The 23,731-nt window shown below is 49.5% G+C and overlaps 1 protein-coding gene across 2 annotated transcripts in view; it reads right to left on the reverse strand.

Annotated features, from left to right (window-relative positions):
- Window positions 1–788: 788 nt before the first annotated feature.
- ACER1 (alkaline ceramidase 1) overlaps window positions 789–23,731 on the reverse strand; it is a 28,688-nt gene continuing 5,745 nt past the window's right edge. The window contains exons 1-6 of one of the 2 annotated variants that reach the window (XM_054541321.1): window positions 8,507–8,714; window positions 7,418–7,532; window positions 7,182–7,323; window positions 4,476–4,613; window positions 1,908–2,045; window positions 789–1,641 (exon numbers count right to left, since the gene is read on the reverse strand). In XM_054541321.1, coding sequence (XP_054397296.1) covers window positions 1,473–1,641; window positions 1,908–2,045; window positions 4,476–4,613; window positions 7,182–7,323; window positions 7,418–7,496 — 666 coding nt within the window. In that variant the 5' untranslated portion in view covers window positions 7,497–7,532; window positions 8,507–8,714 and the 3' untranslated portion in view covers window positions 789–1,472. Of the gene's footprint in view, window positions 1,642–1,907; window positions 2,046–4,475; window positions 4,614–7,181; window positions 7,324–7,417; window positions 7,533–8,506; window positions 8,715–23,731 lie in introns of those variants that run through there. The other variant, XM_024237681.3, reaches the window with a different exon arrangement.

Consider the following 23,731-nt stretch of genomic DNA (forward strand, 5'->3'; position numbering starts at 1 on the left):
AGATAGGTAGATGGATAAACTAATGGGTAGATAAATTAAAGGATGGGTAGGTGGGTGGTTAGGTGGATAAATTAATGGATGGATGAATCAAAGGATGGGTGGATGATGAATGGATAGAGGAATAAATTAATGGGTAGATGAATTAAAGGGTGGGTGGATGGATGAATGAATAAATTAATGGTAGACGAATGAATGGATGAATAAATTATAAGGCAGATGAATTAAAAGATGAGTGGGTGGCTGGATGTTTGTCAAACTCTATGCTAAGAACTTCACACACATTCATTTGTTTTAACCACACAAAAACCCCCACAAGACAAGGAATATTATTTCTGTTTCACAGACAATGTCCTTGAGCTTCTGAGGCAAGAAAAATCACTTCCCCAAGATTGTACAACTAGAAAATGGTGGAGCAGGAATTCTAATTTAGGTCTGCCTGACCCCAAGCCCCGTGCTCTTAACCACCATGAAAACCACCCTTCCCCACCACTCCACCACTGCTTTAGAGACTATCCTGGCCACCCTCGCTCCTCTCTCATGTCCACATGTCCCCAAAGCACCCAGATGGCCCAGTCTGGGACTCTGCTGTCCTCAGCTGTGAACCTGAGGACCTCACAAGTCCATGGGAGGAGGTGAGTGGGTCTGCGTGTAACATCTCCACTTGCACATGTGGATGTAGAATGAGGTGCCTGGAAGTCATGTTCATTCTCTGGGGTGTCCCCCAAGAACCAGGGACATTGCCATGGCCAAAGACAGATGAGGGAGTCTGGTAGTGATCACCAATATTTAGAAGCTAATATTTATTTATTTATTTATTATTTTTTGAGATGGAGTCTCTCTCTTGTCGCCCAGGCTGGACTGCAATGGCATGATCTCAGCTCACTGCAACCTCCACCTCCCGGGTTCAAGCAATTCTCCTGCCTCAGCCTCCCAAGTAGCTGAGATTACAGGCGTGCACCACCACGCACAGCTAATTTTTGTATTTTTAGTAGAGGCGGGGTTTTGCCATGTTGGCCAGGCTAGTCTTGAACTTCTGACCTCAGGTGATCCACCCACCTCGGCCTCCCAAAGTGCTGGGATTATAGGCATGAGCCACTGTGCCCAGCCTAGAAGCTAATATTTAGGTGCCACATCTTTCAGTCACCCCAGTACCTGGTGACTCAGTCCCACCAGCTCATGTGACAATGGTCACTGGGAGGCTGTGGACACAGAGGAGGAAATGAAAGAGGATGGGGGGGTCATGGAGGGGAGATGCACGAGACAGCCCCCCACAGTCACCAGGCTGCTGCTCAGAGATGTCACAAAGTCCATCATCTGCCTCAAGGCAGGGCAGCGCAGGACAAGGAGGACACGGAAGGGGAAACGGAGGAAGGAACCACAAGTGTCCCTCAGGTGCAAGTCCTGACCAGGGCTCTCTTCTCAAGACACAGGCAAGTCGTTGGGTGGTTGGATAGTCAAGAGGCTGGCAGGTCTCAGCAGTCCTTGTCATCACCCTGGATTTCCACATAGGGCAGCCCCACGGGCCAACTGTCCCGAGGCCAGTAGCGGACTTTGAGGGTTTCACCTGGCATCTCATAGTTGGCATCTACCAAGGCCATGGTGACCATGCCATAAGGGAAGGTGATGCTGATGAGCACATGCCTGTGGAATGCAGAGCAAAGGTGGGGAGGGCACAAGATACCCATAGCCTCACGCCGGCCCTCTTTTTATTTCTCATGGATCTTGACTATCCGAGGGAGCCTTCTGGGTCTGGCCCCCTGACTGCAGCCTTCCCCTACCACCAGGTCCCAGTATCTGGCTCTCGTCTCTCTGCTTCTCCACCCCCAGCCCCCAGGCTCCTACTCCGAGCTCTGGCATCTAAGATTCTCTGACTCTGGGCCCCCCACAGCCTCAGAGCATGTACTTACCAGATGCTGTGCAGATAGAAGAAATGAATCCTCTGCCAGAAGCTGCAAAGCAGACGGTCACTGATCCAGCTGGTCAGAGCAACAGCCCATAAAACCACGGAGACCTCAATCAGGTGCCGAAGCTCCTTATTGCTGGTCCTAGAGAGGGGAGAGGGGGACCAGGGGCTGGCTCAGAGAGCAGCACCTGAGGGGGCTGATGGGAAATTCCTCCTTTCACAGTGATGAGGCTCAGAGGCTGGGAGAAGGGAAAGAGCAGGAATTGAGGGTGCAAGCAGAGGCGGCCCAATCTCGTGCTTAGAACTAACACTGAGCATTTCCAGCACAACAGGTACAGTTTCAAACGTCCTTCAAGCCAGGCACAGTAGCTCATGCCTGTAATCTCAGCACTTTGGGAGGCTGAGGTTGGGAGGATCGCTTGAACCCTGGAGGTTAAGACCAGCCTGGGCAAAATAGCAAGACCCCATCTTTACTAAAAAAAAAAAAAAATGTTAAAATTAGCCAGGCATGATGGCGCATGCCTGCAGTTCTGGTTACTCGGGAGGCTGAGGCAAGAGGATCACTTGAGCCCAGGAGTGCAAGGCTGCAGTGAGCCGTAATTGTGCCATTGCACTCCAGCCTGGGTGACAGTGTAAGACCCTGTCTTAAAAAACAATAATAGGCCAGGCGTGATGGCTCACACCTGTAATCCCAGCAGTTTGGGAGGCCGAGGCAGGTGAATCACTTCAGGCCAGAAGTTTGAGACCAGCATGGCCAACACGGTGAAACACTGACTCTACTAAAAATACAAAAAAAAATTAGCCGGCCGTGGTGGTGGCCGCCTGTAATCCCAGCTACTTGGGAGGCTGAGCCAGGAGAATCACTTGAACCCAAGAGGCGGAGGTTGCAATGAGCTGGGATTGTACCACTGCACTCCAGCCTGGGTGACAGAGCGAGACGCCATCTTAAATAAATAAATAAATAAATAAAATAAAAAATAAAAATAAATAAGTAACAATAATAAATAAAACACCTTCGAATATTAACTCAGTCGGCCGGTGTGGTGGCTCAAGCCTGTAATCCCAGCACTTTGGGAGGCCGAGGCGGGCAGATCACCCGAGGTTAGGAGTTTGAGACCAGCCTGGCCAACATGGCGAAACTCTGTCTCTACTAAAAATACAAAAATTAGCCGGGCGTGGTGGCGTGCATCTGTAATTTCAGCTACTCAGGAGGCTGAGGCAGAAGAGTCGCTTGAACCCAGGAGGTGGAGATTGCAGTGAGCCGGGATCGTGCCATTGCACTTCAGCCTGGGCAACAAGAGTAAGACTCCGTCTCAAAAAAAAAAAAAAAAGATATTAACTCAGTCCTCACAAGGACTTTGTAGAGGAGTAAACTGAGGCACAGGGATTGCACTATGCCCCACCCCACCCTATGGTTACACAGCTGGTAAATGGCAGAGCTGGGATCTAAACCAAGTTTTTCTGACTACATAATATTTATTCTTAACCAACAAGCCCTTTGGTGCTTGTATGTTTTGGGGTAGAGGTATGTGTGCCTCAACCTCCCAAAGTGCTGGGATTACAGGCATGAGCCATCATGCCCAGCAAGAATAATACATTTTTTGTAATCAGGGGAGTTAAATTATTAAAAAAATTAGGGGTGAAATTGTATGAAATCTGGGAGAAATATGTAACAGAGTGACAAAATGTGGGTGGTTGTTGTGGCTGGTTAGTGGGCGTGGGGAGGTTTGTGGGGCTATTTTCTCTGCTTGCATGTCTGTTTCTGGATTTCATCATAAAAAGGACAAGCTCTGCTGGGCACAGTGGCTCATGCCTGTAATCTCAACACTTTGGGAAGCCGAGGTGGGCGGATCACCTGAGGTCAGGAGTTTGAGACCAGCCTGGCCAACATGGTGAAACTCCGTCTCTACTAAAAATACAAAAATTAGCTGAGCATGGTGGCATACACCTGTAATCCCAGCTGCTCGGGAGGCTGAGGCAGGAGAATCGCTTGAACCCGGGAGGTGGAGTTTGCAGTGAGCTGAGATTACACCACTGCACTCCAGCCTGGAAGACAGAGTGAGACTCTGTCTCAAAAATAAATAAATAAATAAATAAATAAAAATAAATAAAGATAATGTAGGGTGGATGCAGTGGCTCACACCTGGAATCCCAGCACTTTGGGAGGCTGAGGTGGGCGGATCGCTTGAGCCCAGGAGTTCAAGACCAGATTGGGCAACATGACGAAACCCTGTTTCTACAAAGAAAAGTACAAAAATTATCCTGGTGTGATGGCATACGCCTCTAGTCCCAGCTACTTGGGAGGCTGGAGTGGGAGGATTGCTTGAGCCTGGGAGGTAGAGGTTGCAGTGAGCCAAGATCACGCCCATGCACTCCAGCCTGGGTGACAGAGCAAGGCTCTGTCTCAAGAAAAAAAAAGACAAGCTCTGCAGTCAGTCAGGTTCAAATCCTGGCAGGGCCACTTGTTAGTGGGTGATCTTGGAGAAGGGATGTCCCCTCCGTGAGCCTGGAGTCAGGGGTGCTAGGAGGGGGATGGGAGCCTCCTGCCCGGGCACCTGCAGCCTTCACTCACTTCCTGTACTCCTGGCGCACGAGGTAGAGAATGTGCAGGGCAATGCTGTTGAGGGCGTAGGCGTTGACTGTGGGCCGCAGGAAGGACAGGAGGGTGCTGACCACAGTGGTGATGAAGACCAGGCGGATGAACTGGGACCTGGGGAGGAAGGGCCTCAGCTGTAGGCAGGAAGGGAGGTCCTGGGATTGTAGGCAAGGTCACTTGGAGATCTCGTGGCCCAGGTGGGTGAGGAAAGGACAGGATTCCGGGGAGCCCAGATAGGCTCAGAAAAGGGTCCTAGCCAGGCAGGGCACAGTGGCTCATGTCTGTAATCCCAGCACTTTGGGAGGCTGAGGTGGGCGGATCACCTGAGGTCAGGAGTTCGAGACCAGCCTGGCCAACATGGTGAAACCCCATTTCTTTTTTTTGAGGTGGAGTCTTGCTCTGTCACCCAGGCTGGAGTGCAGTGGCGCGATCTCGGCTCACTGCAAGCTCCACCTCCCGGGTTCACGCCATTCTCCTGCCTCAGCCTCCCGAGTAGCTGGGACTACAGGCGCCCGCCACCATGCCCGGCTCATTTTTTATATTTTTACTAAAGACGGGGTTTCACCATGTTAGCCAAGATGGTCTCAATCTCCTGACCTCATGATCCGCCCACCTCGGCTTCCCAAAGTGCTAGGATTACTGGCATGAGCCACTGCGCCCGGCCCTGGTGAAACCCTATTTCTGCTAAAAATACAAAATTTAGCCGGGTGTGGTGGCAGATGCCTGTAATCCCAGCTACTCAGGAGGCTGAGGCACGAGAATTGCTTGAATCCAGGAGGCAGAGGTTTCAGTGGGCCAAGATCACACCACGGCACTCCAGCCTGGGTGACAGAGGGAGATTCTGTCTCAAAAACGACAATAAGAAAAAGGGTCCTAGCTAGGCATGGTGCTCGTGACTGTAATCTCAGCACTTTGGGAGGCTGAGGTGGGAGGATCGCTTGAGCTCAGGAGTTCGAGACCAGCCTGGGCAACGTGGCAAAACCCTGTCTCTACCAAAAATACAAAAAATTAGCTGGATGTGGTGGCATGTGCCTGTAATCTCAGCTACTAAAGAGGCTGAAGCAGGGATCGCTTGAGCCTGGGAATTGGAGGTTGCAGCGAGCTAAGATTGTGCCACTGCACTCCAGCCTGGGGGATACAGCGAGACTTCATCTAAAAAAAAAAAAGAAGAAGAAGAAGGAGGAGAAGAAGAAGGTCCTGAGGCTCCCAGGTGGACTCAGCAGAAAGTCTCAGGGAGCCCAGGTGAGCCCAGGCAGCATTTAAAGGGGGATCCCAGGGAGGACTGAGTAGGATGAGAAGAGGGTCCCAAGGGGCCTGGGAGAGCGTGATGGTTTCCAGGGCCCAGGTGAGGTCAGGCAAGGAGTTCAGGGGAGCCCAGCTGGGCTGAGAGGAGGGATCCTGGGTCCAGGTGAATTTAAGAGATGTCAGACAGTGGCTCTCCAGGACCCGGTAGGGATTAAGGAAAGATGACAGGGGTCCCAGAGGATGATAGGGTGGGCTGGGGGGTCCTGGAGAACTCAGGTGGGTTAAACTGGGTTAGAAGAGAATTTCACATGCCTGTAATCCCAGCACTTTGGGAGGCCAAGGCAGGTGGATCACTTGAGATCTGGAGTTCGAGACCAGCCTGGCCAACATGGTGAAACCGTCTTTACTAAAAGTACAAAAATTAGCTGGGTGTGGTGGCAGGTGCCTCTAATCCCAGCTACTTGGGAGGCTGAGGCAGGATGATCGCTTGAACCCTGAAGGCAGAGGCTGCCGTGAGCCGAGATCACACCACTGCACTCCAGCGTGGGTGACAGAGCGAGACTCTGTCTCAAAAAGGAAGAAGAAGGAGGAGGAGGAGGAGGAAGAAAAAGAAGGAGGAGGAGGAGGCAGAGAAGAAGAAGAAGGAGAAGGAGAATGAGGAGGAGGAGGAGGAGGAGAAGAAGGAGAAGGAGAAGGAGGAGGAGGAGGAGGAGGAAGAAAAAGGAGGAGGAGGAGGCAGAGAAGAAGAAGAAAGAGAAGGAGGAGGAGGAGGAGAAGAAGAAGGAGAAGGAGGAGGAGGAGGAGGAGAAGAAGGAGAAGGAGAAGGAGAAGGGGGAGGAGGAGGAGAAGAAGGAGAAGGAGAAGGGGAGGGAGGAGGAGGAGGAGAAGAAGGAGAAGGAGAAGGAGAAGGAGAAGGGGAAGGAGGAGGAGGAGGAGAAGAAGGAGAAGGAGAAGGAGAAGGGGAAGGAGGAGGAAGAGGAGGAGAAGAAGGAGAAGGAGATTATTTCACAGGGGTCAAGGGTGGGAGTGGGGATCAATTAGATCAAGAGAGGGACCCAGGGGAGTCTAACAAGATCAGATGAAAGATGCCAGGAACGCCAGGTGAGAGACTCAGGGAGGAGTTCCTCGGGCCCAGGTAAGTGTAGACATGAGGTCCTGGAACTCCTGTTGGCTACAACAGATTCTGGAGGAAGTCCCAGGTTATCAAAGTAGGATCAAGGGAGGGATTCCAAGAAACCAGGTAAGCTCAGGGGTGGGGTCTCCAGAAGCCCAAGTGAGTCAGGCAGGGTCAGGAGAGAACCCGAAGTGGTCTGGGGAGGAATTCCAAGGGCCCCAAAAGGGGTCAAGGGTGGGGACCCAGGGGACTCAGGTGAACTCAGGTAGAGTCAACTGAAGACTCAGACCCCACCCTGTCCAGACGGCCAGCCCCTGACCCACCTGTTCCCCCCCAGGAAGGAGGGGAAATAGCAGCGGGGCATCCATATGCTATAGACACTGCCCAGGAGCCACAGGATGGCGATCTCGTCTAGCAGCTGGCCCAGGAAGCTGAGCGTCATGTGGAAATACATGGAGAACAGGCCTGCAGTGGCAAGGGCAGGTGGTCAGTGGGGGCCGCCACCTCCTAAACCCCCACTGCCTCCCGACTGTCACAGACCTGAACCACACCTCCCTACCTATGATCATGAAGAGGACCCAGACAATGTAGATGCAGCGGGAGCGCTTCTGGGCATAGGGGTGCATCAGGAGCATCATCAGTGGCCCGAAGATGAAGAAGGGGATATTGGAGAACTGGAGCAGAGAGAGCCATAGGGAGGAGCTTGTCAGATAGGGGAGACGGAGGAGGCTGCCCTCTGTCCAGACACTCAGTCACCAGCCAGTCGGTTACCTGCTGCATTTCAGGCAATTCATCAACCCAGGATTTGTCAATCACTCACCTGTCAACCTTTCACCTGACACTTTTTTTTTTTTTTTTTTTTTTAGATGGAGTCTTGGAGTCTTGCTCTGTCACTCAGGCTGGAGTGCAGTGGTACCATCTCAGCTCACTGCAACCTCCACCTCCCAGGTTCAAGCGATTCTCCTGTCTCAGACTCCTGAGTAGCTGGGACTAAAGGCATGTGCCACCACGCCCAGCTAATTTTTTATATTTTTGGTAGAGACAGGGTTTCACTATGTTGGCCAGGCTGCTCTTGAACTCCTGACCTCAGGTGATCCACCCACCTTGGCCTCCCCAAAGTGGTGGGATTACAGGTGTGAGCCACCGCACCTAGCCACTTTTCAGCTGATCTTGACCATCAGCTGGTCATCCATAGATCAATTTCTCAATCCATTATTGGTTCATTCATTCATTCAGTGAGTGTGGCAAAGACTATCCACTAAACTTCCATATATATTCTCCTTCTCTTTTACTTTTTCTATTTATTTATTTTACAGTCAGGATCTTGCTCTCTGCTGCCAGGCTGGAGTGCATTGGTGTGATCATGGCTCATTGCAGCCTCAATCAACTGAGCTCAGAGGATCCTCCTGCCTCAGCCTCCCAAGCACCTGGGACTACAGGTGCCCACCACCCCACCTGGCTAATTTTCTTTTATTTTTTGTAGAGACGGGGTCTCACTATGTCACCCAGGCTTGTTGCAAGCTCCCAGCCTCAAGTGATCCTCCCACCACAGCCTAAAGTGTTGAGATTACAGGTATGAACCACTGCACCTAGCCCCTTTTCCTGTAAAAATAGTATCTCCCAAGTTTGAACTGGGCACACAGCTTACCCAATGAAAGACTACATTTCCCAGCCTTCACTGCAGCTCACTGTGGCCTTGTGACCTGCTCTGGCCAATGAGATAAGAATGTAAATGACATCTACTACTTCCAGGTCAGTCCTTTCAAAAACCACTTAAGGAAAGCTTGCCCTCTTTCCTCTTCCTGTGGGCTGAAATGTGGCCATGGACGTCATGAGTTGACCTTGCCCTTGAAGACAAGGAAAGATGATGCAGTACCTTTTTAACAAACAGCATGAAGCAGAAATGATACTGTGTGACTTCTGAGGTTAGGTCATAAAAGGAACTGTGGCTTCCACCTTTCTCTATCTCATAGGACAAGACGTCCAGACCCTAGGCCACCACACAAGAAGACTGGCTACCCTTGAAGCCACCATGCTGGAGAAACCATGTGTAGAGACCACACTGAGATGGAGAGAGATGCCAGAGGAGGGCCAGTGGTTCAATCCTTCCCCATACAGTCGTCAGACACATGAGTGAATGAAACTTCAGGTGATGGCCGGGCATGGTGGCTCACACCTGTAATCCCAGCACTTTGGGAGGCTGAGGCAGGTAGATCACCTGAGGTCAGGAGTTCAAGGCCAGCCCAAAAAACATAGTGAAACTCTACAAAACAGTATGTGAATATATATTGTGAATATATAAATAATATGTGAATATGTATTTCACAATAATGTAAAACAATACAAAAATTGGCCAGGTGCAGTGGCTCACACCTGTAATCCTAGCACTTTGGGAGGCTGAGGCAGGCAGATCACTTGAGGTCAGGAGTTTGAGACCAGCCTGGGCAACATGGTGAAATCCCATCTCTACTAAAATACAAAAAAATAGCTGGGTGTAGTGGTGGGTGCCTGTAATCCCAGCTACTTGGGAGGCTGAGGTGGAAGAATTGCTTGAACTCAGGAGGCACAGGTGGTAGTGAGCTGAGATCATCGCACTCCAGCCTGGGCAACAGCCTGAGACTTCACCTCAAAAAAAAAAAAAAGGTCACAAGAACATTTGCACCCAAAATTAAATGGCTCAAGACCCTGACGTGCTGAGGCCAGACTTTGACTCCCCACAAAGTCTCTCTCTGATATGTCTGAGCTGCGACAAGTCTCTCATATGACAAATACTTATATAATATCGGTGGAAATGTAGATGGGCAAAACCTCTATGGAAAACAGTATGCAGAATTCTCAAAGAACCAAAATTAGGACTACCATTTGATCCAGCAATCCCGCTACTGAGTATCTACCCAAAGGAAATGAAATCATTATACTAAAACATACCTGCATTCATATGTTTATTGCAGCACTGTTCACACAGGTGAAGATATGAAATCAACCCAATGATTGGATAAAGAAGATGTGGTATATATACACAATGGAATTTTATTTATTTGTTTATTTATTTATTTATTTATTTATTTATTTTTGAGATGGAGTCTTGCTCTGTCACCCAGGCTGGAGTGCAGTGGCACGATCTCAGCTCACTGCAAGCTCCGCCTCCCGGGTTCACGCCATTCTCCTGCCTCAGCCTCCGGAGTAGCTGGGACTACAGGCACCTGCCACCATGACCGGCTAATTTTTTTTATAGTTTTACTAGAGACGGGGTTTCACCGTGGTCTCAATCTCCTGACCTCATGATCCACCCACCTTGGCCTCCCAAAGTGCTGGGATTACAGGCGTGAGCCACCGCGCCTGGCCTTATTTATTTATTTATTTATTTATTTATTTATTTATTTATTCAGACAGGGTCTCTCTCCGTTGCCGAGGCTGGAATGCAGTGACACGATCATGGGTCACTGCAGCTTCGACATCCCAAGTTCAAGTAATCCTCCCACCTCAGCCCCCCAAGTAGCTGGGACTACAAGCATGCACCACCATGCCCAGCTAATTTTTGTTTTATTTTGTTTTGTCTTTTGAGACGGAGTCTCGCTCTGTCGCCCAGGCTGGAGTGCAGTGGTGCCATCTCAGCTCACTGCAAGCTCCACCTCCCGGGTTCACGCCATTCTCCTGACTCGGCCTCCCCAGCAGCTGGGACTACAGGTGCACGCTGCCACGCCCGGCTAATTTTTGTATTTTTAGTAGAGGCGGGGTTTCACCGTGTTAGTCAGGATGGTCTTGACCTCCTGACCTTATGATCCACCCTCCTCGGCTTCCCAAAGTGCTGGGATTACAGGCGTGAGCCACCGCGCCCAGCCTAATTTTTGTATTTTTTGTACAGATGGGATTTGGCCATGTGGCCCAGGCTGGTCTCTAACTCTGGGACTCAAGCGATTCACCCGCCTAGGCCTCCCAAAGTGCTGGGATTACAGGCATGAGCCACCACACCTGGCCTGGAATACTATTTAGCCATTAAAAAAAGAATGAGCCCAGGTGTGGTGGCTCACACCTGTAATCTCAGCACTTGGGGAGGTTGAGACAGGCAAATCACGTGAAGTCAGGAATTCAAGACCAGCCTGGCTAACATGGTGAAACCCCATCTCTACAAAAAACACAAAAATTAGCCGGGCACAGTGGTGTGTGCCTGTGACTCCAGCTACTCAGGAGGCTGAGGCAGGAGAACCACTTGAATCCAGGAGACAAGGCTTGCAGTGAGCTGAGATTGTTGCACTGCACCCCAGCCTGGGTGAGAGAACAAGACTCTGTCTCAAAAGAAGAAAAAAGGAAAAAGAATGAAATAGTCCAGGTGTGATGGTTCATGCCTGTGATTCCAGCAATTTGGGAGGCAGAGGCAGGAGAATTGCCTGAGGCCAAGAGTTCGCAACCAGCCTGGGCAACATAGTGAGACCCCACCTCCATAAAAAATAAATTAAAAAAATTAGCCAAACATAGTGGCATGTGCCTGTAGTCTTAACTACTCAAGAAGCTGAGGAGGAAAGATTGCTTGAGCACAGGAGTTGGAGGCTGCAGGAGCTGTGATTGTGCCACTTCACTCCAACCTGGGTGGCAGAGTGAAACCCTGTCTCTCTCTCTCTCACACACACACACACACACACACACAAAGAATGAAATGCCTTTGCGGCAACATGGATGGAACTGGAGGACATGATCTTAAGTGAAACAACTCAGAAACAGAAAATTAAATATCAGCCCGGGTGCGGTGGCTCGCACCTGTAATCCCAGCACTTTGGGAGGTGGAGGTGGGTGGATCATGAGGCCAGGAGTTTGAGACCAGCCTGGCCAACACGGTGAAACCTCGCCTCTACTAAAGATACAAAAAACTAGCCGAGTGTGGTGGTGCATGCCTATAATCCCAGCTACTCCAGAGGCTGAGACAGGAGAATCACTTGAATCCAGGAGGCGGAGGTTGCAATGAGCCGAGATCGCACCACTGCACTCCAGCCTGGGCGACAGAGCGAGACTCCATCTCAAAAAAAAAAAAAAAAAAAGAGGTCAGACTTCACCCCCACACAATGCATACATGTAACAAAACTGCACTTGTACTTCTTCAATTTATACGAATAAAAGAAAAACATGAAACTGTCACATGAGCTCAGAAACAAGTCTCTTTCCCTCCCCATCTTTTTTTTTTTTTTTGAGACGGAGTCTCACTCTGTCATCCAGGCTGGAGTGCAATGGTGCAATCTCGGTTCACTGCAACCTCCACATCCTGGGTTCAAGCGATTCTCCTGCCTCAGCCTCCCGAGTAGCTGGGATTACAGGCGCCTGCCACCATGCCTGGCTAACTTTTGTATTTTTAGTAGAGACGGGGTTTCACCATGTTGGCCAGGCTGTTTTCAAACTCCTGACCTCAAGTGATCTACCCACCTTGGCCTCCCAAAGTGCTGGGATTACAGGCATGAGCCACTGCGCCCAGCCCCAGTTATTCCTTTATAGCAACACAAACTGAACTAAGACAGGTGTGGAAAGAAAAACAAGCGATTGATATGAAATGGACAATGTCAGTAAATAGATTACGACTACAGTTCTGGACTGCAAGCCCTTCTCTTCAGTGGTCCAAGGACAGATGGGACAGGGGCCATGGCAACGCCTCCATGCGCCTCTTCTCAGCCCGTGACCCTAGTTCAGTTACCTCCATTTGTGCTGATGCACACATACTCCCAAACAAACACCATGTTCCCTCTGCCTCCAGTCAAACACCAGCCCTTGAATATCAACGCGTGCCTGAAGATACTGACCCAACCAGTCTCCCAGATTCAAAAGCATCCATTAAAACACGTCTGGGCCTTCCATAAATAAAGTCTAAACTCTTAAACTTGGCTTATAAATTCCTTCCATAATTCATCTCTCTCCAACTTTTTTTTTGGTGATTATTTTATTTTTTGTTTGTTTTGTTTTTGTGTTTTTTTGTTTTTGAGATAGAGTCTTGCTCTATCACCCAGGCTGGAATCCAGTGGGGCAATCTCAGCTCACTGCAACCTCCACCTCCCAGGTTCAAGCGATTCTCTTGCCTCAGCCTCCCGAATAGCAGAGATTACAGGCACTCACCACCATGTCTGGCTAATTTTTGTATTTTTAGTAGAGGCCGGGTTTCACCATATTGCCCAGGCTGGTCTCGAACTCCTGAACAAAGCGGATCCACTCACCTCAGCCTCTAAAAATCTCCATTTAAAACATGTTCAGGCCGGGCGCGGTGGCTCACGCCTGTAATCCCAGCACTTTGGGAGGCTGAGGTGGGCGGATCACCAGGTCAGGAGATCGAGACCATCCAGGCTAACACGGTGAAACCCCGTCCTAAAAAAAAAAAAAAAAAAAAAAAAAAAAAATTAGCCGGGTGTGGATTACAGCTCACGCCTGTAATCCCAGCACTTTGGGAGGCCGAGATGAGCCGATCACCTGAAGTCGGGAGTTCGAGACCAGCCTGGCCAACATGGAGAAACACCATCTCTACTAAAAATACAAAATTAGCCGGGCATGGTGGCACATGCCTGTAATCCCAGCTACTCAGGAGGCTCAGGTAGGAGAATTGCTTGAACCTGGGAGGCAGAGGTTGCAGTGAGCTGAGATCACATGATTGCATTCCAGCCTGGGTGACATAGTGAGACTCTGTCCCCCAAAAATAAATAAAAAATAAAAAATAGGCCAGGCACAGTGGCTCATGCCTGTAATTCCAGCACTTTGGAAAGCTGAGGCGGGTGGATCATGAGGTCAGGAGATCGAGACCATCCTGGCTAACACAATGAAACACCGCCTCTACTAAAAATACAAAAAAAAAAAAAAAAAAAAAAAAATTAGCTGGGTGTGGTGGCAGACGCCTGTAGTCCCAGCTACTTGGGAGGCTGAGGCAGGAGAATGGCATGAATCCGGGAGGCGGAGCTTGCAGTGAGCCGAGATCACGCCACTGCACTCCAGCCTGGGCAACAAAGCAAGACTCTATCTCAAAATAAATAAATAAGTAAATAAATAAATAAATAAATAACATGTTCATGCCTCCTGTAAATAAAATCTAAACTGTTTTTTTGGGTTTTTTTTTTGTTTTTTTTTTGAGATGGAGTCTCTCTCTGTCGCCCAGGCTGGAGTGCAGTGGTGCAATCTTGGCTCATTACAAGCTCCGCCTCCGGAGTTCACGTCATTCTCCTGCCTCAGCCTCCTGAGTAGCTGGGACTACAGGTGCCCGCCACCACACCCGGCTAATTTTTTTGTATTTTTAGTAGAGACAGGGTTTCACCGTGTTAGCCAGGATGGTCTCGATCTCCTGACCTCATGATCCACCCGACTCGGCCTCCCAAAGTGCTGGGATTACAGGTGAGAGCCACTGCACCCGGCCAAAATCTAAACTCTTAAACTTGCCTTATAAAATTATTCCTAGCCGGGCGTTGTGGCTCACGCCTATAATCCCAGCACTTTGGGAGGCTGAGACGGGCGGATCACAAGGTCAGGAGATTGAGGCCATCCTGGCTAACATGATGAAACCCCGTCTCTACTAAAAAATACAAAAAAAATTAGCCAGGCGTGGCGGCGGGCGCCTATAGTCCCAGCCACTCGGGAGGCTGAGGCAGGAGAATGGCGTGAATCTGGGAGACGGAGATTGCAGTGAGCCGAGATCGCGCCACTGCACTCCAGCCTGGGCGACAGAGCAAGACTCCGTTTCAAAAAAAATAAATAAATAAAAAATAAAAATAAAATTATTCCTAACTCATCTCTCTCTGACTCAAAAAGAAAAAGAAAAAAATAGAAAACAAAGATGGAAAGACTAGACAGGTGGTGGTGACTAAGAGGGCGCTCCCCTGTTGCCTGGCCCTGTGACTAATGCCTCTTGGTTTCTCTTTGCTTGTATCAGTAAAAGCAGGGCACATCATCAATGGTACCTTGCAGCCTGATGCAGGCCATGCACAAGATAAGGCATTGCAGAAGTGCATTGCCCAGGATGTGGTATGAGCTCAAAAAATAGCTGGGGCTGCTGCTGTTGTTATTGTTGAAGGAGATAATAATAATAACAGGCCTGTTATGGGTATCGTTATTCCAAGCTTAGGGGCCAGCAGAGTCCAGCCAGGAGTTATCAACAGTGTCCCTAAGTGCTCAGGAGGACAGAGCTGTGGGTGGAGATACTGACTAATGGAGGTCCCCAATCAGCTCCGGAGTCTCCGATAACATCAGAAACTGCCTGGATGCCAGGGTCTCCCTCCCTGCCTTCCGGGGCTCAGCCCCCACGTTCCCTGCTTCTCACCCCACCCAGGCTCTGCCAGGCAGGGGAGACACCTGTCTGGGATCCCATCCAAAGCCAGCCCAGTCCTGAACTCTGGACACAAGTGAGCTGGACCTTCTTGGTCCCAGCTCCAGCAGGTGACATCACCTCTCTCCCTTCGTTCATTCATTCATTCATTCATTCATTCATTCATTCATTTGTCCAAGCATCCCTTGAGTACCTACTATGTGCTCAAGGACCATACCAGTGTCTGAAAACAAAGTCCCTGCCTTCTCAGGGTGTATACGGTCAGGACAGCAGGGGATCTCCTGTGCCTGGTTTTCCTGCTCCTACTTCCAGAGGCTGCTGTGAGGATTACAGAGTTAAGTGCCACGGAACGAGGGGGCTCTGTGTGTTTTGCCCCCTCCCCACCCTATATCTAGAACACTGTCTGGCACACAGTAGGCGCCCAATACATTTTAGTAGAAAAGAATTCGCGTAAATAATACAGAAGGGGCCGGGCGCAGTGGCTCATGCCTGTAATCCCAGCACTTTGGAAGGCTGAGGTGGGCAGATCACTTGAGGTCAGGAGTTCAAGACCAGCCTGGCTGACATGGAGAAACCCTGTATTTACTAAAAATACAAAATTAGCCAGTGTGGTGGTGGACGCCTGTAGTGCCAGCTACTCAGGAGGCTGAAGCAGGAGAATCGCCTGAACGTGGGGGCTGCAGTGAGCCAAGATCGCACCACTGCACTCCAACTCCCGTGACAGAGCGAGATTCTGTCTCAAAAAAAAAAAAAAAAAAAAAAGGAAAGAAAGAAAAGTTTGTTGAATACATCTCCAACATCTCCTCATTCTTCGTCCTCATTGCCAAAGCTCAAACTCCCTCCCACCACCCACACCTGGCCTCTGTCACCAGTTGAGGACAACCACCTGCATTCATTCCAAACATGCCTGCTAATGTTGGAGGGACGAAGTGTGCACCAGCCACAGCACAAGACTTAATTGCATGAATTAAAATGTGTATATCTCGCTCTGTCGCCCAGGCTGGAGTGCAGTGGCGCGATCTCGGCTCACTGCAACCTCTGCCTCCCAGGTTCAAGCAATTCTCCTGCCTCAGCCTCCTGAGTAGCTGGGACTACAGGTGTGTGCCACCACACCTGGCTAATTTTTGTATTTTTAGTAGAGACCGGGTTTCGCTATATTTGCCATGCTGGTCTCAAACTCTGACCTCAGGTGATCCGCCCGCCTCGGCCTCCCAAAGTGCTGGGATTACAGGTGTGAGCCGCTGTGCCATCCAACATGTGCACAATTAATTCCTAATCACCCAGTAATTAAGTGGTCTCACAGCACTGTGGTTAAGGGAGAGACTCTAGGACCGGGCTCTTTAAGAAGCTGCAACTTTTGTGCAATTGTAATTTGCATACTGTGTGGCCCTAGGAAAGAAATATACCCTCTCTGAGCCTTGATTTCCCCATCTGTAAAATGGGGAGCATAATTGTACCTACTTCATAGGATTTTATGAGGATTACAGTTGGTGCTAATTATTCAATGAAATGAATAAATACCTAATAAAATTAATGAATGTCACTTTCACATCTCTGGGTGCTGTATTCACTTGTAATAAGAATAGCTACAATGTATTCAGTGCTTAGGATGTGCCAAGAGCTGTGGGTTTTTTTTTTTTAACATCCCTATTTTTAAAATCGGGACATAAATCACATACTATAAAATTCGCTCTTTTAAACTATGCAATTCAGTGGGTTTCAGTATATTCATGAGGCGTGCAACCATCACACTAGCTAATTCCAGAACATTTTCTTTCCCTTTTTTTTTTTTTTTTTTTTGAGACCAAGTCTCACTCTGTCGCCTAGGCTGGAGTGCAGTGGAGTGATCTTGTCTCACTGCAACCTCCGCCTCTTGGGTTCAAGCGGTTCTCCTGCCTCAGCCCCCTGAGTAGCTGGGATTACAGGCGCCCGTCACCATGCTTGTCTATTTATTTATTTATTTGTATTTTTAGTAGAGATGGGGCTTTGCTTTAGAGACGTTGGCAAGACTAGTCTTGAACTCCTGGCTTCAAGTGGTCCACCTGCCTCAGCCTCCCAAAGTGTTGGGATTACAGGTGTGAGCCACCTCATCCGGCCGAAATACATTTTTTAAAAAAAGAGAGTGAATGCATGAGTTTTTCTTCCTTTGCTCATCCCACCGCCTGGCATCTTGTAGCCTTGACTTTGGCTTATTTTCTGCTTCTCCATCCCCAGAACATCAGCCCCACCAGGGCAAGGAGTTTGTTGTTGTTTTTTTTTGGTTGTTTGTTTTGTTTTGTTTTGTTTGAGACAGAGTCTCACTCTGTTGCCCAGGCTGGGGTTCAGTGGCGCGATTTCAGCTCACTGCAATCTCCGCCTCCCGGGTTCAAGCGATTCTCCTGCCTCAGCCTCCCAAGTAGCTGGGACTACAGACATGTGCCACCACACCTGGTTAATTTTTTAAATTATTATTTTTTGTTTTGTTTTTTGTTTTGGAGTCTCGCTCTGTTGCCCAGGCTGCAGTGCAGTGGCGCGATCTCGGCTCACTGCAAGCTCCGCCTCCCAGGTTCACACCATTCTCCTGCCTCAGCTCCCGAGTAGCTGGGACTACAGGCGCCTGCCAGCACGCCCGGCTAATTTTTTGTATTTTTAGTAGAGACGGGGTTTCACCGTGTTAGCCAGGATGGTCTCAATCTCCTGACCTCGTGATCCACCCGCCTCGGCCTCCCAAAGTGCTAGGATTACAGGCATGAGCCACCGCACCCGGCCTTAAATTATTTTTAGTAGAGATGGGGTTTCACCATGTTGGCTGGGCTGATCTCGAACTCCTGACCTCAGGTCATCCACCCGCCATGGCCTCCCGAAGTGCTGGGATGACAGGCATGAGCCACTGCACCCAGCTGGCAGGGAGTTTTGATGCTTGGATTACTGCTGTGTCCTCAGAGCCTAGAACAGAGCCTGGTGCTCCCGCAATTCTTGTTGAATAAAGAAGAAATTGTTGTCCCAACAACTCAAACCCCTCCATCAGCCCCAGGATGCTTGCAGGGAAGGGATCACCAACACCTGTTTTCTTCAAAGGAGAAAGGAGGTCCAGAGGAACCTATCTTGCCTGGGAGTATCATGGGCCAGATCACTGGTTTCATGCATGTAATTATCCAACTTACGGCATCTGTCTTCCCTGGGTCAACAAGATTTATATAAAAATTCATCCCTAAGTCATTTGTAATTGCAATAAAAAATGAATAAATAAAATAGAAACTGTAACACTGTCACCCAGGTGCATGGGGCTGAATACATTCTAGTGAAATACTATGCAGCTATTTAAAAGGATGCTTTTGATCTAAGGATGTAAATGAAAGACAAAATACGTAGCAGAAATATGTAGCAGCTCCTGTTTGACTTCGAGGACTCGAGCACATCTTTTTCTTCTCTTCTGCTCTCTTTCCCCAAACTCCTACCCCACTTGGCAAACTCCTATTCATCTTTCAAAACCCAACCCTGGGTGCCCTTTTCCATGAAGCCTCCCAACACCTGGGCTGACTCCTCGGGTGTTTTCTTCTCCTGTAGCCACAACCATGAGTGTCTGGGCTCTGCAACCTCAACCCCAGACTCAGCTCCTTGCAAACAGAGCAACAAGAAAGCAAAAGATTCTTCTTTGGAGAATGATATGATTTGGCTGTGCCCCCACCCAAATGTCATCTTAAATTGTAACTCCCACAATTCCCACATGTTGTGGAAGGAACCCAGAGGGAGGTGATTGAATTATGGGGGTGGGTCTGTCCTGCTCTGTTCTCCTGATAGCGAATGAGTCTCATGAGATCTCATGGTTTTAAAAACAGGAATTTCAGCCAGGCATGGTGGCTCATGCCTGTAATCTCAGCACTTTGGGAGGCCAAGGTGGGTGGATCACCTGAGGTCGGGAGTTCAAGAACAGCCTGACCAACATGGACAAACCCCATCTCGACTTAAAATACAAAAAATTAGCCAGGTGTGGTGGTGCATGCCTGTAAGCCCAGCTACTCGGGAGGCTGAGGGAGGAGAATCGCTTGAACCTGGGAGGTGGAGGCTGCAGTGAGCGGAGATCATGCCATTGCACTCCAGCCTGGGCAACAAGAGCAAAACTCTGTCTCAAAACAAACAAACAAAAAACAAAACAAAAAAATGGGAGTTTCCCTGCACAAGCTCTCTCTCTTTGCCTGCTGCCATCCACGTAAGATGTGACTTGCTCCTCCTTGCCTTCCACCATGATTGTGAGGCCTCCCCAGCCACGTGGAACTATAAGTCCATTAAACCTCTTTCTTTTGCAAATTGCCCAGTCTCTTTTTCTTCTATTGCAAATTGCCCAGACATAAAGGTAAGTCTTTATGAGCAGACTGAAAATGGACTAATACAGAGAAGCATTTTCCTGCCCTCCCATCTTGCTTTTGGTAGGGCCTGGCACACCAGAGGTGCCCAGTAATTAACCGCTTTTGCTGTGGATATTGATAAGAAGGACAGCAGAACAGGGAGGCATGAGTGGATCTCACATCCATATTTGTAATTTAGAGCTCATGAGACCTGCCACTGCATGTAGCTCAGAGAGGGGCAGGTCTCCTCCTGGGTCACACAGCATTCAGGGGAGAGCTGGGACTGGAACCCCACTGCAGAGGCCAGCCTCAAGGAGACTCAGGAGAGGAGGTGAGGAGAATGTTGGAGATGGTGGCACTGCAGACTACCTCCCCCCACCCCCTTCTGACTCTGATCTCCTCATTTCTCTCTTTTTATTTTTATTTTTTGAGACCAAGTCTTGCTGTGTCACCCAGGCTGGAGTGCAGTGGTGTGATCTCAGCTCACTGCAATCTCCACCTCCCAGCTACAAGCGATTCTCCTGCCTCAGCCTCCTAAGTAGCTGGGATTATAGGTGTGCGCCACCACTCCTGGCTATTTTTGTATTTTTTGTAGAGATAGGGTTTCACCATGTTGGCCAGGCTGGTCTGGAACTCCTGACCTCAAGTGATCTGCCTGCCTTGGCCTCCCACAGTGCTGGAATTACAGGCATGAGCCACTGCACTTGGCCTCTTTTTAATTTTTTTTAGAGACAGGGTCTTGCTCTGTTGCCCAGGCTGGAGTGCAGTGATGTGATCATAACTCACTGCCTCCAGGATCTGGGGGACCTTGAAACTTCCACCTGCACCATTTGAAACTCTGCCAGGCGAGGTGACTCACGCCTGTAATCCCAGCACTTTGGGAGGCCGAGGCAGGCGGATCACCTGAGGTCAGGAGTTCAAGACCAATCTTACCAACATGGAGAAACCCCGTCTCTACTAAAAAAAAAAATACAAAATTAGCCAGGTGTGGTGGTGCATGCCTGTAACTCCAGCTACTTGGGAGGCTGAGGCAGGAGAATCTCTTGAACCCGGGAGGCAGAGATTGAACCATTGCACTTCAGCCTGGGCAACAAGAGTGAAACTCCATCTCAAAAAAAAGAAAATAAAGAAAGAAAGAGAAAGAGAGAGAGAGAAGAGAGAAGAAAGAAAGAGAAAGAAGGAAAGAGAGAGAAAGAAAGAAAGGAAAGGAGGGAGGAAGGAAGGAAGAAAGGAAGGAAAGAGAGAGAGAGAAAGAAAGGAAGGAAGGAAGGAAACTCTCCTAAGTTGTCATCAACCCAGAAGAAGGCTGCACCTGGAGGCCACCAGGCCAATGCAAGCAGGAGCAAACTGAGGGAGCCCACACCTGGACCTCTTCCCCTTCCCTACTCGAGCCGCCCCTCCCACACTGCTGACCTCTGTTCCTCTTGGATGACCCTTCCTGGCTCTCTCTGCCCATCCACCAAATGCCACCAGTTGCCCCAGCTGACCCCACATCATGACTCTCCTCTGTTCAAAAGCCACCCCACGGCTCCCCAGGGCTCTCAGGACAGAGCACACAGTCCTCAGCCTGACATTCCCAATTTGGCCCCTGAAAACCTTTCTAGTCCTTTCTCTCACCCTTCAGTCTCTCCCCCATCGACTGGGGAGACTCCCCCTGGGCTCCACTTCAAGCTGCTCACTATTTCCTGCCAGGCTGTGCTCTTCCACCTCAAGACCTTGGCCCGGTGCAGTGGCTCATGCCTGTAATCCCAGCACTTTGGGAGACTGAGGTGGGTGGATCAATCGAGGTCAGGAGTTCGAGACCAGACTGACCAACACGGTGCAACCCTGTCTCTATTAAAAATACAAAAAATTAGCCAGCCGTGGTGGCAGGTGCTGTAATCCCAGCTACTCGGGAGGCTGAGGCAGGAGAATCGCTTGAACCTGGGAGGCAGAGGTTGCAGTGAGCCAAGATCGTGCCACTGCACTACAGCCTGGGTGACAAAGCCAGTCTCCACCTCAAAACAACAAGAACAACAACAAAGACCTTTACATATGCTATTCCCTTTGCCCCCAAAGCCTTGAGCTGGGCGTGGTGACTCGTGCCTGTAATCCCAGCTACTCTGGGGGCTGAGACAGGAGGATCGCTGGAGCCCAGGAGTTCAAGGCTGCAGTGAGCTATGATCACACCGCTGTACTCCAGGCAGGGCAACAGAGCAAGACCCTGTCACTAAAACAAACAAAATTCAAAGGCTTAGAGGACATCTACTCATTCTTTTTAGACTTGGTTTCCATGGTATTGTTGTTTTTCGTTGTTGTTTTTGTTTTTGTTTTATTTTGAGGCAGGGTCTGGTTTTGTCCCTCAGGCTGGAGTGCAGTGGTGTGATCATAGCTCACTGCAGCCTTGAACTCCTGGGCTCAAGCGATTCTTCTGCCTCAGCCTCCGGAGTAGCTGGGAGCACAAGTGTGCACTACCATGCTCAGCTACATATATATATATATATATATATATATATTTTTTTTTTTTTTTTTTTTTGAGATGGAGTCTCGCTCTGTAGCCCAGGCTAGAGTGCAGTGGCGCAATCTCGGCTCACTGCAAGCTCCACCTCCTGGGTTCACGCCATTCTCCTGCCTCAGCCTCCCGAGTAGCTGGGACTACAGGCTCCCGCCATCACACCTGGCTAATTTTTGTATTTTTAGTAAAGACGTGGTTTCACTGTGTTAGCCAGGATGGTCTCGATCTCCTGATCTCGTGATCCGCCCGCCTCAGCCTCCCAAGGTGTTGGGATTACAGGTGTGAGCCACCGTGCCCGGCCTATTTTTTTTTTTTTATTTTTTGTAGTGACGGGGCCTCGCTATATTGCCCAGGCTGGTCTGAAACTCCTGAGCTCAAGTGATCCTCCTGCCTCGGCCTCCTAAAGTGCTGGGGTTACAGGTGTGAGCCACCACACTTGCCCCGAGAGCATTGTTGATGTTCTTTCCCCATTCAGCAAGCAGAGACCTTATGCCCCATTCCTCTGACACCCCGCTTCTGGAGCCCCCTTCCTCTCTCCGCCTCAAGCTAACCATGGGGCTGAGGAAATCTGTTTCTAGTTCTGGGTCTCTTACAACCTGGGGACACCGAGCCTCCTCCCTGGAATCCCAGGATCACCCAGCAGCGGTGGGTTTATAGCATTTTGGTTGAATAAATGAATGAGTCCATCAGTGAACACAGGATACATTTCCAGCATTCTAACCAAGCATGCAAACCGTTACGTCTTCATCTCTCCCCACATTGTAGCTACAGGAACATACTTTCTGCTTTCTCAATCTGACCAGCTCCTCTTTGACTTCCAGAACTGAGCACATCTTTCCCCGCTCTCCTGCTATCCTTCCCCACTTGGCAAACTCCTATTCATCTTTCAAAACCCAATTCCTACATGTCCTTTTCTATGAAGTCTCCAAACACCTGGGGTGAGTTCTTGGGTGTTTCCTGCTTCTGTAACCCTGACCATGAGCTGCTGGGCTCTGCATGCTCGCAAACAGAGCAGCAAGAAAGCAGGCCGGGTGCAGTGGCTCATGCCTATAATGCCAGCACTTTGAGAGATTGAGGCAGGCAGATCGCCTGAGGTCAGGAGTTTGAGAGCAACCTGGATGACCTGGTGAAACCCTGTCTCTGCAAAAAATACAAAAATTAGCTGGGGATGGTGGTGCACACCTATAATCCCAGCACTTTGGGAGGCCGAGGCCGGCGGATCACGAGGTCAGGAGATCGAGACCATCCTGGCTAACACGGTGAAACCCCGTCTCTACTAAAAATACAAAACATTAGCCAGGCGTGGTGGCAGACGTCTGTAGTCCCAGCTACTCAGGAGGCTGAGGCAGGAGAATGGCGTGAACCCGGGAGGCAGAGCTTGCAGTGAGCCGAGATCACGCCACTGCACTCCAGCCTGGGCGACAGAGCAAGACTCCGTCTCAAAATAAATAAATAAAAAATAATAAAATAAAAATAAAATAAAATAAAATAAATAAACACTCTTTGGCCTGTGGGCGAAGTTCAGCCCACTGCCTTGTATCATGTGTCCCACAAGCTAAGAATCATGTTTACATGTTCAAATGATTGAAAAATTAAGAGATTATTTTGTGACATGTGAAAATTATATGAAATGCACATTTCAGTGTCAATCAAAAAAAAATTGGCCAGGCGCGGTGGTTCATGCCTGTAATCCCAGCACTTTGGGAGGCCGAGGTGGGTGGATCACGAGGTCAGGAGTTCGAGACCAGCCTGGCCAACATGGTGAAGCCCCGTCTC

The sequence above is a fragment of the Pongo abelii genome, chromosome 20, assembly GCF_028885655.2.
Source record: "Pongo abelii isolate AG06213 chromosome 20, NHGRI_mPonAbe1-v2.0_pri, whole genome shotgun sequence".
Classification (NCBI taxonomy): Eukaryota; Metazoa; Chordata; class Mammalia; order Primates; family Hominidae; genus Pongo; species Pongo abelii.